Source organism: Pleuronectes platessa, chromosome 7 (genome assembly GCF_947347685.1).
Source record: "Pleuronectes platessa chromosome 7, fPlePla1.1, whole genome shotgun sequence".
NCBI lineage: Eukaryota > Metazoa > Chordata > Actinopteri > Pleuronectiformes > Pleuronectidae > Pleuronectes > Pleuronectes platessa.
In genome coordinates, this window is record NC_070632.1 from 5,989,585 (window position 1) to 6,004,069 (window position 14,485).

The window sequence follows — 14,485 nt, forward strand, 5'->3', positions numbered from 1 at the left end:
TAAGTAAAGTCCTCTGTATTGCTGACTGATCTGGGAGGGAACATGCACTTTTTATTTAAAGAGGCGAGTTTTACCAGGTCGTAAGCACAAATTATTTAAATCATATTTCTGCTGTAGTGAAGCATGTGTGCGACTAACTTGAAGTGCCCGTGCATTTAACATTTTTCTGCCAAATCTTATTTTGTGGAAAGGCAATTTTTGTGGTTCAAAGTGGAAACTTTAACACTTGATACTGACACACTTTCCCTTCATAGTTATTTTTTCTGTATCCCCTTAAAAAAATATATCTTATTTTATTTATAGATCTGTTCAATATTTTTTTGCATGGTGTGCAAAGTCCAATGTGGTGGATGTGTCACCAAAGTACGACTTTACTTCCTCCACAGGCTTTTATGTTGAAGCTTCACGGGAAGTGCGTTTTGTTTTCTCCTCTCTGTCTTGTGTAGCATGTAATGCACACCGTGTCCCGCTGCTGCAGCCTATCCAGCGGTGTGTGTCTCCCCCTCTATCTCTCTCTCTGTGTGTGTGTGAGTGTATGATTGTGTGTCTGTCCGCCCGCCCGCCACAGCCAGCGTGTTGTACGTTTCCCCTCCAGCGGCCGTGGGTGCACTTCAGACGGGGACGGTGAGTAGAAGCCACCGGGGGACGAGCTCCGGTGGAGAGAAAGTAGTTAGAAATGAGACACGCATGTTAAGCTAGCTGTAGCCTGCACGTGAGCTGAGGGGGACGACCCCTCCCTCCACCACCTGCACGCGCCTCTCATTGTAGCAATGCTTTAATTAGATTTTTATAAAAGATCTTAAAAGTAGTTAACTAACGAGCTATGTGCGTTTTATTAAATTAATCGTATTGTTAATATTAGCTTGGATACAATGTGTGAGGTTTGCTGCAACGTTGAAAAGATATATGATAATGTAGTGTGTATTCTCTATATGCTCTTATTCCCATCTTGATATTTTTTTGGTTTTAAGAAAATAACTTTGGAGAAGAGGGTTTTATTTTGGTGGTTCAAGCCGGAAGTTTAATTACGTTAGATAAACTTGTCACTACTGTAACTGCAGGTCCTGCACGGTGACCTCATCTCTCTAGAGGTCACCTACGTAAGAGTATAAAGTTTTTGTTAAGTTTTACCTCCGGAAAACCTGCAGGAGAGTCAACAGCAAAGAAGTGTGTCTGAGCATTTGTGATTCTGTTGTATTATAATTTATATTTTATTGCATTTATTTGCTGTTTCTGCTTAGTTGTCAGATTCTAGTGTTTTAAGTTCATTGCTGCTTCTTCATTATTCATGACTAATTCCTCCTCCTTCCATTCTTCATGACGTTCTCAGCAGGTGACTCGTCCGACATCGACTGTGACACTTCATGTGCCTGAGAGTCTAACACGCACCCGTCTGTCCAATGGCTACCTCGGGCTCCACCTCTTCTGCCTCCATCGCCTCCGCTGTGCCTGAGGGTTTCCACTATGAAACCAAGTACATCGTGCTCACCTACCTGGGAATGCTGCCCGTCGGTAGATCACACACACTAACCCCAGCTCCAGGTGAGAGGAGGGACTCTGAATCTGTGGCTTATTGGAATTTGGTTAAATCGGATTTGCTCCAAAACGAAGTGAAGAAATTAAAATTATCTAGAAGGGACACAAGTTCTTTCTATCCTCCTCATGTTGTGCAGTTTGACCTATACAATTTACTAGAAGAGCACACACCTCTGCCAAGGTCCAACAGTCTCCTTATGAACCTACATGTAGATTCACTAAATCCATATTCTTATAGTACGAACAAAATGAACACACTCCTTAATATCTGTCAATAATTTTTCTTCAAGATCCCCAAATTATTCTCTAGGAAAACAAGGAAAATTTTGAAAAACGTGATAAAATAATTCCTGTATTCACCCCCTTGATCCAGATCTGCCCCTAATTTGTATGAGTTGTTTTCTGACCCATGCTGCATTCTTCCTTCATGACAATCTGTCCAGTAGTGTTTGTGTAATCCTGTTTACTGAATCAAACAAACACAGACAATAACATTACCTCCTTGCCAGAGGTAATAAGGGCAACCATTACTCTTGTGCATTGACACAGCACATATTGGACACGCACACAAAATATTCAGGGTGTGTAGTCAGGTTTCCACCCGTTACCTTTAACCCTCTTTGACATCGACTTGGAAACACACCCAGAGACTGAGGTGCCGATTGAAACGTGTGCTCATGAACAAATAGTTGTGAGCTTCCCATTGAGCTCGGCTGCAATCGTTCCAATATGGTGTCCAGACTAACAGAAGACTGGCACGTCTTCACAGAGGCTTTCATTGCAGCCTTGTGACACGACCTCCGGCTGCAGCACGTCAGGCTTTTCATCTTGTTCCCGATGTGACTGGAATACAAAGAAATCTACACATAGTAAAGTGTCTTTTGAGCAGTTTCTGACCTTTTGTGTCACATAGTTTTGTCGCATTTGTAATACTTTACAGAATAAGTGTGTTATGGGCTGTCAGCAAAACAATGTGTTAAAGCCACATCTCACACTTGCCGCCAGCATGTCCTGCCTTCCCTGTGCAGTGAAGCCAGGCAGAGCAGTAAATCTGATTGAGAACAGGGAGAGAGATGTATCCCAGTCGGGCCATGCTGCTCCCTCCGTCGCAGGATATGAGCAGATCTCTCTGGAAGAAAAACAGAAGTAGAGCTGGTTTTAAAAGAAGAGAGAGAGAGAGACAGGGAAGTTCTTTATATTTCCTGCCTCTTTTTTCTCGTTGTCGTTGGGCCAGTAAGTGGCTGATCCCCACTTTCCGCTCGACCCGGTCCAATTTCTGACAGCCTGTCATGTGCAATCACCGCAGGATTACTCTCGCCAATGGACCAAAGCAAACTATCTGGCCGGCTTGTTGTCTGGCTGAATGCTGAAACAGCACCAAGCCCAGGAAAAAAACCAACACTGGTCCTCAGGGTGTTCATGTTGGAGCTGCAGGGATACAGACAGAGAGGGAGAGAGGGACTGGGGCAGGGGTAGCTTCCTTCCTGTTTGATTTAGCAAGTGGGAAATCAAAGTGTTATTTTTCAATGGTACTTGTAAGTTTACAAATCCCAGGTCAAGCCACCCCTTCTCAAACCAACAGAAACTAGAGTGTCACTCTATCAAGATTCTTGTATTATTCCCTGGGAAATTGGGGAAATATCAATATGCAGTGTGTGCATTCACGTGGAAGGTCCCATTTACTGAGCCTTTGTTTGGTAACCCGGCAGATCTTCTGTAATCAAACAAGTCAACAAACAGGGTTGAAGAAACGTAACCTCCTTGATGGATGTGATAATAATGATACAACTCAGTGGAAAGGTCTTTACGTTGATGTGTAGAGGCGTGTGTGTGTGTGTGTGTCAGCCGCCTTATCGAAAGTCTGCTGCGTCTGTCTGTTATGAATGGCATCATTCACACAAAAATCCGTTGTGAATGTGAAAGCTCACGGTCGAATGTCCACGCTGCCCTTCAGCATAAGACTGCATTGCTGTGACAGAACGCCGTGCTCAGCTCTTTCTTTTGACTTCAGCCACATGAGGAGGAGGAGGAGGAGGAGATGAAGGAGGTGAAGGAAATAAGAGTAATGGTTGTCGCTGTGACCCTGCAAACATGTCCTCCAAGAAAGTTAGTTATGACGGAGAAACAAATTATATTGTTTTTCTTTAGGGGTTTTGTGTAATATTTTGTAGAGTGCTGTGAAGTATTTGTGAAGAGTCAGCATGTGTGAGTCTGGCGTGTGTGTGCTTGTGTGAGAGAGAGAGAGTGATCTCATGTGTCACGTGCTTTTCTCTTCTAGAAGACGCCCAGAATGAGAGGGAGAAGACGAGAATGATAAAAGAACGGATAGAGGAAGAGCTGAGGCAACTGGAAGATGAAATGGCTGCCTGTATGTGGACACGCACACACACACACACACACACACACACACACACACACACACACACACACACTCCACTGCTTATTCTCAGATAGATGTTACAAAAGTCCAAAGTTCAACTAATATACTGCTCTCACGTCTTTTATATAATTTATACATTTTAGTCATCAAATTTATAAATAAAACAGGTTCACAATAGATGCAATTTACAAAAGAATAAAATAATAATAATTCTAATAAGAAAACAACTAAGTAGGTATAATTGTAAAAAAGTGTTTTAGAGTTCAAAGAACTCCAGAAGTCAGTGTTTGTCAATGTGTAACATAAAACGTATGTGGAAGAAGAACTTTGGTTTCTTTACATAACTCTGGTTCTGTAACAGGGGGGGGGGCGTTACGTCACACGACCCTCGTAGCCCACGTGCAGCGAGGAAGAGACTTTATAGTATTTTATAGTAGTATAGTAAGTATTCAATGATCAGTGTGTAGGATTTAGTGACATCAAGTGGTGATGTTGCAGCTTGTAGCCAATTGAACACCTCTATCCTCACCACCTCTTTCCAAACGTGTAGGAAAACCTACAGTGGCCTTCAGATAACAAAATGAAAACACAACAATCCTTAGGTTCAGGTGGTTATACACTAATCAAAATTTTTTATGAATAAGCTTTATTTTGGCAATGCAAGTCATTTGTTCTCACTGAGCTGCACCACCTGTGTGACATCTCATTATTTCCTGTTTTCTTTGTGTCTGCAGCCTTTTCCACCGCAGGCTTCGACCGCCGCTTGTCACCAGTGTTCAGTCCAACCAACCCGGAGAGCTTCATCGAGGACTGCCTCGCTGTGATGGGAAACCGGGTGGTCAGGGAGCTCGGCACATCCCTGACAGCAGCAGTGCAATCACTCCTCACAGGGTCAGTTGTGCAGAGCTGTGACCACGTTTGAGAAAAAGACCGATCATTGGGAAACCATTTCATATAGAATCTCAACTTTCACTTGACTCCATGAAGGCAGATAATGAGCTCTGGACGAGAGCAACACTGTTTTTCTACCTGTGATAATCTGCAGTTTTTAAAATGTCCTCCTGAACAAACATATGCCAAACTTTAGTTTAATACCAGTGATGCTCCCTGTCTGTGTGTGTTCCAGGCCTGTGGACTATCAGAGATTCAGAGACGCAGCACTGGAGCTTTCCACACACGTACAGGGAGGCTGGAGCAAGGTGAGCCAGAACTTTCCTCCTCTCTCTACAAACTTAAAGAATCACTAAACATGCAAAGTGCAACATTTAATCTGCCCTCTATTGCCTTCTCATATTCTTGTGAATATCTAATGTCTCTTACTTTTAAGGCTCCACCTGAGCCTCTGAACTTTTTTCACTTCCCACAACACATACCTCTACTCATCTCTCCGTGTCTGTGTCCCAGGTGTTGGTGCCTCTGGTGCTGCTCCAGGCTCTACAAAGCGAGGGCCAGTCCGTGACAACTCTGCTGCTTCTGGGGATTCGCCTGCTAGAGGAGGATGAGTCTGGCTACATCATCCAGCAGGGGGGATGGGTGAGTTAAAGGCCCGCACGCAACGGAGGAAACTCATTAATACACACGAGTACAGTTTATTCTCTGTCGCCCGGAAATTAAAATTCACTTCCTGGGGTGAAGAATAATAAGATGAGCAATAATTTTTATTGTCAATTATTTATGTCCACAATTACAAAAAATAGTGATTCAATACAAAGGTTATTTTAAAGTCTACATTTCAATGAGAAACAACTAATTCAACAAAATATGTTGCAACCTTGTGCTGAGGATGAAACAGGAAGTTGTTGTGTAGTGCAAAGTGAACAAGACTAGTGCTTGTACCATGCTTAACTGAGATGTGCAGGTCTCTAAGTCGCCACCTGGGGGCGTCGGTGAGCTACCTACGCAGTTTCATACACATTATTTTTTGATCCACATCAACATACACATGAGATTAACATGCACATTATACGGGAGTAATCCTAAACCTAATCCGACAGCATTTCAGTTTTCTTTATTCTTTCACAAAATATACCAGAGACTCCACTTCTGTAACTGTGATGTCATGGACATGAACATTTATAGTGCAGTGGCCGTTCTAAACCTGCCTGTTTGGAATGGGAGGTCTGTTTGGCCTGTGGTGATGCTGGTTCTGTCTGAAACTGTAAAAGTGACCTGAGCCACATCAAGTAGAGACCAGTAGCTGGATTCAGTCCCCAGAACCCTGAAGCTGCTGCACAAAGAGCTGTTCACCTGTTTAACCCCATATTGAAAAAATCATTTGTTGTCGTTTACGTGACAAGTCTGGTGTTTAATATTGGATGTGTCATGAGTCCAAATTTCACCAAATTCAACACTGCACTTCTTTGGGCTCTTAATAATACACACGCCAATTATGAAGCCTATAAGATGAACAGTTCTCGAGATATGTGAGCCACATACAAACAGACTTGAATTAGTAGATAGATTAAGCTGTTGTAGTTCTGTATGTACTTCTACTTATTTCTGATGCTTTATTCTTATAAGCCTGCAGTGTGGTGTTTACTCAACCAAATGAAGCACTAGCAGGAATATGTCACTTCACTGTCTGTCCTCACACTTTCCATGTTATCTCCTACATATGTGACGATTTGCAGTTACAACCTTTTGTGTGTTTAAGATTTGCATTTTTCTACCAGTGATGATATTAGTGAGGCTTCAGTTCTCCCATCTTATATCCAGCAGAACACTGCGTCACAGATGGCGTCCCACGAACCAGGTCACGCTCATGAACAGTCACGTGACCTCACATGTTCACCGCTGCCCTGGTCGCCATTACGTCGTTGTCATGATGCTCTGGTCGTTTTTTCCGTGCGACGTAACGTGCAAACGAGCCCTGGCTCCAAAACAAAGCAACATTCTTGCTCTGCGTTATGTCACGGGATGAACGAATGATAGGCTGGGACAGGATCAGGAGGGAGGGAGGGAGAGAGAGGGTGAGTGCATGAAGAGACTGGCCATCGGAAGGGAGGGAACACGAGGGAGGGGGAGAGATGAGGAAGGAGCGGGGTGGACGCAGCGAGCAAATCAGCGAGCGAGAGAAAAGTGAAATCTCCCATTAGTTTGACCGCTGCCTCTGTGCACCTCTCTCTCTCTCTCTCTCTCTCTCTCTCTCTCTCTCTCTCTCTCTCTCTCTCTCTCCAACTGGCTTCCTACCTCCTCTCCATCTCTACGACTGTCTCGTCCTTTCGATTCTCTCGAGCGTCGTCTGTTCAACCGTGAACCGGGTCGCTTCAACACTTTGCTCTGAGGTAGGATGTTGTATTTGGGATTGTAGAAGCAACGGCAGAGTGAGATAATCGATGTTGATGTGTGTTCTCCGGGGGAAACAGTGACTGTGCATCAGTAACAAAGTCTCACCAGATTTTTGTCATCGGCTAGGGGGTTGCATGTAACTGTACAGCACGGTTATCTCAAGTCCATAAAACCTGAACTTGATGAGCGAAGAACAGAATATATCAACATGCTAATGGGCTAAAACACAAGGAACATCAAGTTCCCTAAGATGGAGGCAGGATACGTGAATTCTTTATCATATTTATCTTCATTCTTTACTACATTTTGCGTTGAAATGTTACAACAAACATTTGTTTTCCGTGTTGAATTGTGTAAAAGTGGACATTCTGTTCGTACTGTTCCTCCAGGACACTGTTGTGAGTAACGCACAGTGCAAGGTTGGGGCGACCCTCGTCAAATCCTTTTGTTAGTTACCCCACGATACAAAAACCATTGTTATGACCCTAATATTCTGTACACTTCATTTGGCAGGAACAAAACCAGCAGCCTTCAGATGGGGCACAGCCAGGGGCGGCTGGGGGGAGGATGTGATTGGGGGGAGGGAGGGGCAGAAAAATGGCCCACGTAGTCTTGGTTCTAGTCCGTCTGTCTCACAACAAGAGCCTGACCAACAAATCCTTAAGCCGATTTTACAACTCATCACAGATATATCAGTATTTGTGTATATTTTGTCGATCTATACAACAACCTACCGGTGAGTTGATGCTGCGTCTCCGTCCCCACGAGGGATCAGACAGCTGTCCTTCCCACAGGGAAAACTGCTGCGTGAGACCTGAGTCTGCACATCAGCCATTTCATATTACAGTCCTTGTGAGTGTGATGGAACACGACACCAGAGGTTTGACAGAGGCACGCTCACCTCTCGACTAACAAAGTCAGACATTATATGACAATCTATTTATCAGGAAACACGATGCCGTAAGAGCATCTTATCTCAAAAGACAATAAAGAGGTTTATGAAGGCCCTGTGGTCTCACATGTGGCTGCAGCTTAGACACAGTGATGTTGCAGCTGTGATGTTTTAAGGTCAAAGTGCTGTCAGGGTTCCAGCCCGGGCTGAGTCAGGGCACATCACGCAGCACCCGGTGCAGTGTAACAGTTCTCCCCATATTACATAAGCACCCGCTCAGCAGCTCCGAGGTGAAATAATGTGCATCGCTGTGGCACTGCTCCAACGTGAGCCCGGACCAGAGCAGAGCAGAGAGGAGAAGTCCCTGAGCAGCTGAGAAAGCCCCAAAAATAACTCTTAATAATAATCCTCTAAAATCATCATCACCAGGGGCCTGACTGTCCCACTTGTGGCTCAGTGAAAAACTTATTACAGCAGCAGCAGCAGCAGCAGACTGGCCGACCGCCAGAGGTTACACAGGGCGTCCATCCATTTCCCTCGGCCTCCATCTCTCTATCAGCCTCACTGCTGCCACAACACTGATGATGGTTGATAACCAAGGACTCTGGGGTGATGTAAACTGCAAATCCAAAAACTATTGCATCAGGTTTTAAAATGATTTCATGCAAGGATCCAAGCAAGGATGACTGTTTCATACTTTGGGTGATTGTATTTTACAATACATTAGAGATTATCACAAATAATAGATTTCCTTTATATCTTTAATTGAACATTAGTTGTTGGAGTAAAGCATATTTTCTGTTTTGTGGATGAAATCAAAATATTTGAATTGTTTTCTTCCCGTACTGATACCGAAATTAGGGAGTATAGAAATTACGATACAATCATAGATATAGATATCTATATAGCTGAGACCCTGTGGTGCTGTTCCTGTGTTTTACTGAGTCAGCTGCTCTGTGACCTCCTGCTGTGTTTGTGTGCTGGTGAGAAACAGTGATGACATAATCCTCATGAACGTCAAGCACAAATATGAGCCAGTGAACATTGCATTGATCTGACACCCCCCCCCCCAAAAAGAGTTTTATGACACTGGTTCAAAACTGGTTTCACTGTAGGGTAGTTTGAAATGGTGTTGATGTGTCAACAAACCCAGATCTGGTGCGTGCATGTTGCCTGTGTGGCAGCCATGTGCTAGTATCACAAGTAGGTGTAACAGTCACAGAACTGTAGCAGCTGTTTTCTGCTCTTCTTCCCTCTCTGTCGGGGGCTTTGGTGAACCGGTTTTGTCGCCTCTCAGCTGCAGTGCTTTTATGAGCAGGGTAAAGTTGTGTTACTGTGGGATATGTAGATCGCACTCTCTTGGCTCAGCCTCAGGAATCCTGTTCTTGTTTGACATAGTTTGTTTGTCTCGGGGCGAAGGTGGAGAACTGTGGGCTCGTGACTGACAGCAGAACAGAACGTTTCCTACAAGCAGCAACATGGAATATGAGCGAGAAGAAATTTAGAGCTAATTCAGAGTGGATTGTCTCCTCAGGTCTGTGTCTTTCCTTATGATACGTTATTTCTAAAATCTTTATATTTCATGTGTGATAATTATTAGTCAACGTGCTTTTAACTTTGGAGTGTTCCTATTGGAAAAATTCAGATTGTTCCAGTACAACTTTAATCCTCAAAGCTTTGTATAACAGCGACCAACAAAATTGCATAAAAGGTTTTGTAAGAAAGGGTCTAGTGTTTGTGTTAATTTGTATAACTTCTTCTTTTTTTTTTACTTGTACAAATTGGGGAGTGGTGAAGGGCGTAGACAACAACACAAAGCATGTTCAAAGAAGATTGGAAAAGAAATACAACAAAAATCTGTACAACTGAAACACAACAGTGTCGTTCATTCAACATCTGTTTTCTGGTATTTTGGTCCACTTGAGTGTGTTGTTTCAAGCAGATGTCCAAATACCAGACATATTCCTCAGAACACGTTTCCTGAGGATGAACATTCTGCAGGATTTCTTTTATATTTACACAGTATGGCTCTGCATGCTTTTCTTGTGGATATTCAAACCCTGCTCCAGCTGATCTGGAGTCTGTGTCCTCCTGAGGGAACGAGGTTTCTGTGAAACACTCTTTCGCTCTGCGACATGTAAATCAGCTTATGGGAGAAACCGAACATTGGATAACGACAGAACGCTGATAGATTAAATCTCTGGCCTCCCAGGATGCAGCTGTTTTGCACATCACTGTGAGCGCCCTTGTAAAAGAAAAATAACCTTCCGAGGCTTATCTCTGTAATTTAAAAAAATTATATTTACATAGGTTTTATTTGTGCTACCTCAGGGTGTAAATGGTGTGTTGATCAGATGCAAATTGCCAGTGATAGACACTGAAGAACATAATGACCTGTTATCAGTATATTTTTCAAATGAGAGTGTGTCGACTCAGCTGCTGTTTGTGTGCGACGCTCCCACAGACACACAAACACACCTCTGCACCCAACTGTCTGTTAGAATCACATCTGTTGGAGTCACGCCTATGTGACACGCACAGCAACACAACACAGAAGCCTTGTGACACACACACACGCACCTTTAACTCCACCCTCGTCAACTCAGTATCTTTAAAACGTGGATCAATTATTCATCACGTGGTCGTTGCTCAGCATCTTTTCCGTGTCACCTGCTCAGGCAGACGTGACTGTTATAGCAATGGACACTTTCTGTGTATGTCTGTTTGTTGGGTTCAGACTGAAATACCTCACTTGTCATTATTCCTTTAGTACGTGCATGTTCCCTGTAGGTGGGTTTTAGGGCTGCTTAGCGAGTATTAGCTTGCTAACGTGGATCAAAAACTGCTGACTATAACTGCATCTTATTGCAACACATGAACCGGAAAACTCTAAGTTGAAGCCTGTGTAAACCTGCACAGGCACAGTTCACACGTGAGAGGGTTTGACAAAGTGAGAGGACACAATACAATGTCACACCTCTGTATTCATCCAGTGGTGCCGAAGATAAGTGAGCTTCTATGTTCAAGATAAGCGAGCATTTCCCTCAAGATGCATGAATGTGTCTCTCGTGCTCTCGTGCACATTGTGCAGAGTCATTGGCCTATTTTTAAAACACATATTTTAGAATCTGCATCACGTCACTGCACGTTCAGCAAAACTGAGAGATAAACCAGTTGTGTCATGTCCTGACAACCCGGCTCTGGAAATAAGTTTGACCTTTTTCATACTGTCAAGGTCAACGTGAACTCAGGTCAGCAGCCTCTACTGTTTGGTTCATTTGACTTAAGTGTATTTTGCATGAGCAAGCCAACCTCTGTCTGTCACATGATGATATGATATATGAATGTTACATAATAGGGCATTAGGGACGCTGGAGCCAATGTTGTGTTTCATCTGAACACCACTAGGTGTCACATAGAGCCAACTTATGGTGTGAAGCAGTGCAGTGAATGCTCAGTTCACAGTTCACTCAGTGTTTTGCAGCCTGTTCTGTATCTAATCCAAGAAATGCAAATTCTTTTCATGTAATTCAGAATGTATTAGGTGATTTTATGATTCTTGTATATAATTTCACCTCTGTCATCAAGGATAGATGATATCTTTAAATCTTTAGAGTCCCTGTGAGGTCATTTGTGATACAAACAGCAGTATACACACAAGCCGAACACAAAACATGGACAGGAAATAATATAAATTATATAAAATAACATGAATATAGACGCAAGAAATGACACGAATCTTCAGGGTCTCAACAAATTCAAATCGCAATAAATATTCACCTCTTGAAAACATTAAAATTCTCTAGATCCACTTTTTTATTTGGATCTGCACCAAATTGCACACACTCATAAATATCAGTCCCCAAAATCAAATAATTCTTCTTCGAGAAATTAGATGCAAATGTGGGAAAAACACCCAATTTCACAAAAAGAAAGTGAAAAATAAATCTTGGATCCGCCCCCTGTTCCTGAACAATAACAAAACTGAAAGGGTTCTTCCCTGACCCTTACATCATCCTTCCACCAGGTTTTGTGATAATCTGTCCTTTTAGTTTTTGAGTAATGTTGCCAACTAACAGTTAAACAAACAAACAAAAACATGTCCCTCTTGGATGAGGTAAGGGCAGCTGGGACACACGAGTTCCTGTATCTGTTTCTCCTGCTTGTAGGAAAAGCTACTCAGTGTAAACCTACAGAAATGAATCTTTCGATTTGATTGTCTTCTTTACTCATCTGGTTTGCAACACACAGAATACTGATACCCTCTCTGTTCCCGTCTGTCTACCACAGGGTGAAATATTCAGGCTTGGGTCAGAGGAGGAGCGAGGTGTGACCATCGCCGAAGACAACAACGACATCTACATCCTGTCGGGGGACCAGCATCCCGACCAGCTCAGCCCTCCTTCGTCGCTGCTCTGCCCTGGAGACAACAGCAGCGGGCAGAGCTCCTGGCAGACGGAAAGCTTACCCGTGTCTCTCGCCGGCCACGAGTCCTGGGCACAGGTTGTGATGGACCCCGAGGACGTGAAGAGCCTGGACAGCAACGACGGCGTGGCACTGGCCGAGGAGCGCAGTGAAAACAACTCGTCAAACTCGGACATTGTCCACGTGGAGCGCGAGGAGGTGGAGCTGCTGGAGGAAGGCGGAGCAATAGATGAGAGCATTATAAGCATTATAGGCACCGAAAGTGAGCTGGCCGAACTCCGGGAGGAATTTAGTAACCAAACTCCACCTGCTTCACTTTCCGCTGAGGTGGACTCCACGGCCCCCGCCTCCTTGATTTCATTAGAGGAGCCCGTTGTCATTGAGACGCCTACAAGCTTGTCCGCAGAACCTTCCCTCATCTCCTCAGAACCAGAGCTGCCTCCCCCGGTCGTAGAAGCTGCTGCTCCTCCTGCAGAGCCAGAACCTGCAGAACCTTTACCCGTTCCTGCTGCTGAACCAGAGCCTGAGCCAGAACCAGCCGCTGCACCAGTGCCTGTTGAGGTGACGCCCCCGCCTGCAGCCAGTGAGACCCCCGAAGTCGCATCAGAACCAGCTCCCGAACCAGAACAGGATGCGGAACCAGCTGCAGTGCCTCCCCAGCTAGAGGAGCCAGAGACTGTGGCAGAACCAGCTCTGGTCCCTGTGGCTGCCCCTCTGGTCACGGAGGAGGCAGCAGCCCCTGTAGAAGCCCCAGTGGCCCCTGTAGAAGCCCCAGCAGCCCCTGTAGTGGCCCCTGTAGAAGCCCCAGTGGCCCCTGTAGAGGCCCCGGCTGAGGAGCCTCCGGAGCAGCCGTCAGAGCTGTGCACGCTGCTGTACGGAGGCACCGCGCTGGTGGCACTCGCTGCCATCGTGGCGTACAGCTTCATAAGCTACAGGAGGAAGTAGAAAGGAGAAGCGTCTTTCTCAGGGGAGAGGAATGCACATTATAAGATGTTGAAGTAGTAATTAATGTATTAGTAAACACATGGTGGGACTCTCCTTACAAATTGTGTTGGATCTATCAAACGAGGCCGATTTGTTTTTTTTATCTTTGATTTTTGAAGGTTCCACCTCCTCCTCATCAGGACCTCTCCTCGCTGCTTCACTCCACCAGGCACAAACACAGACAGGGGAGAAGGATGCACTCCTACTTGTTCCCTAATTCTTTCCTTAGTTTAAATTCTTGAAACTCCAGCGCGTAATCCTCTTGATTGAAAAGTGTGACTTTTATCCCTGTTCTGTTACTTTCAGTTTCTGTTGCCTCTGCGGCTTTTGTTTGTTATGGAGCCATTTGACTCAGTGTTGGCTAAATGGAAAATTCCACGACCCTAAGTGAAAGAAAAACTTGACAAAAACTAAGAGGTCAGATTTTTTTTTTGCTGAGTTCAGGTTTTCTTTTCCACAAAGCAGCATCGACTTATAAATGTTCCCTCTAACTGTGATGAATAATTCTGATACTTCCTCTGGTAAACAAACCAAATGTAAGATACGGAAATTCATTGCGAGACATCTGGATTGCACAACAGACATCTTAGTTTAGATTTGGGTGTTTTCATCTTGCACAAGGGATCTGAATCACTGATGCAGCAGGTTTTGATTGTTCGTGAATTGAAACGATTTTGCCCAGGGATGGGTTCAAGTATTTTAATGTCTCCCAAAGTACAGTGCTGCTGCTGCATTAAACACCTCCGGGTCCAGAGTCATGTGACGTCCCACATAAAACAGTGTAAGGTGTTAATTCTTGTTGCTGAGGGTTTTTCAGATACAGGAGGGATGTTTCCACATTAAAATACTCGACCAGCTCTAAGGGAAAGTGTGAATGTACAGAGCAGGATGGATTCTAAAGACACTTTGTACTCTGACTTTCCTGAAATACACTGTTTGAAATCAAAATGTGAAAATAAAAGTTTGGCTGAAAAATAGCA

At 44.2% G+C, this 14,485-nt stretch overlaps 1 protein-coding gene across 4 annotated transcripts; it reads left to right on the top strand.

Moving 5' to 3' along the window:
* The first annotated feature begins 425 nt into the window (after positions 1-425).
* Positions 426-14,482, top strand: bcl2l13 (BCL2 like 13). 4 transcript variants are annotated; one of them, XM_053427168.1, is made up of 7 exons: positions 426-624; positions 1,331-1,542; positions 3,815-3,904; positions 4,651-4,807; positions 5,043-5,115; positions 5,321-5,449; positions 12,387-14,482. In XM_053427168.1, exons 2-7 carry the CDS (start codon positions 1,401-1,403, stop codon positions 13,464-13,466), a joined length of 1,671 nt encoding a protein of 556 aa, XP_053283143.1. In that variant the 5' UTR covers positions 426-624; positions 1,331-1,400; the 3' UTR covers positions 13,467-14,482. The 4 variants fall into 4 exon arrangements, with proteins under 4 accessions (XP_053283143.1, XP_053283146.1, XP_053283144.1 ...); XM_053427171.1 differs by having other exon boundaries at positions 4,666-4,807; XM_053427169.1 differs by having other exon boundaries at positions 1,334-1,542.
* Positions 14,483-14,485: the final 3 nt, after the last annotated feature.

Coding starts and splice junctions, on each gene's coding strand:
- bcl2l13 (XM_053427168.1), top strand. CDS start 1,401: ATGGCTACCTCGGGCTCCACCTCTTCTGCCTCCATCGCCTCCGCTGTG. Junction 4,808..5,042: donor GTGCAATCACTCCTCACAGG/GTCAGTTGTGCA, acceptor TGTGTGTTCCAG/GCCTGTGGACTATCAGAGAT. Junction 5,116..5,320: donor TACAGGGAGGCTGGAGCAAG/GTGAGCCAGAAC, acceptor TCTGTGTCCCAG/GTGTTGGTGCCTCTGGTGCT.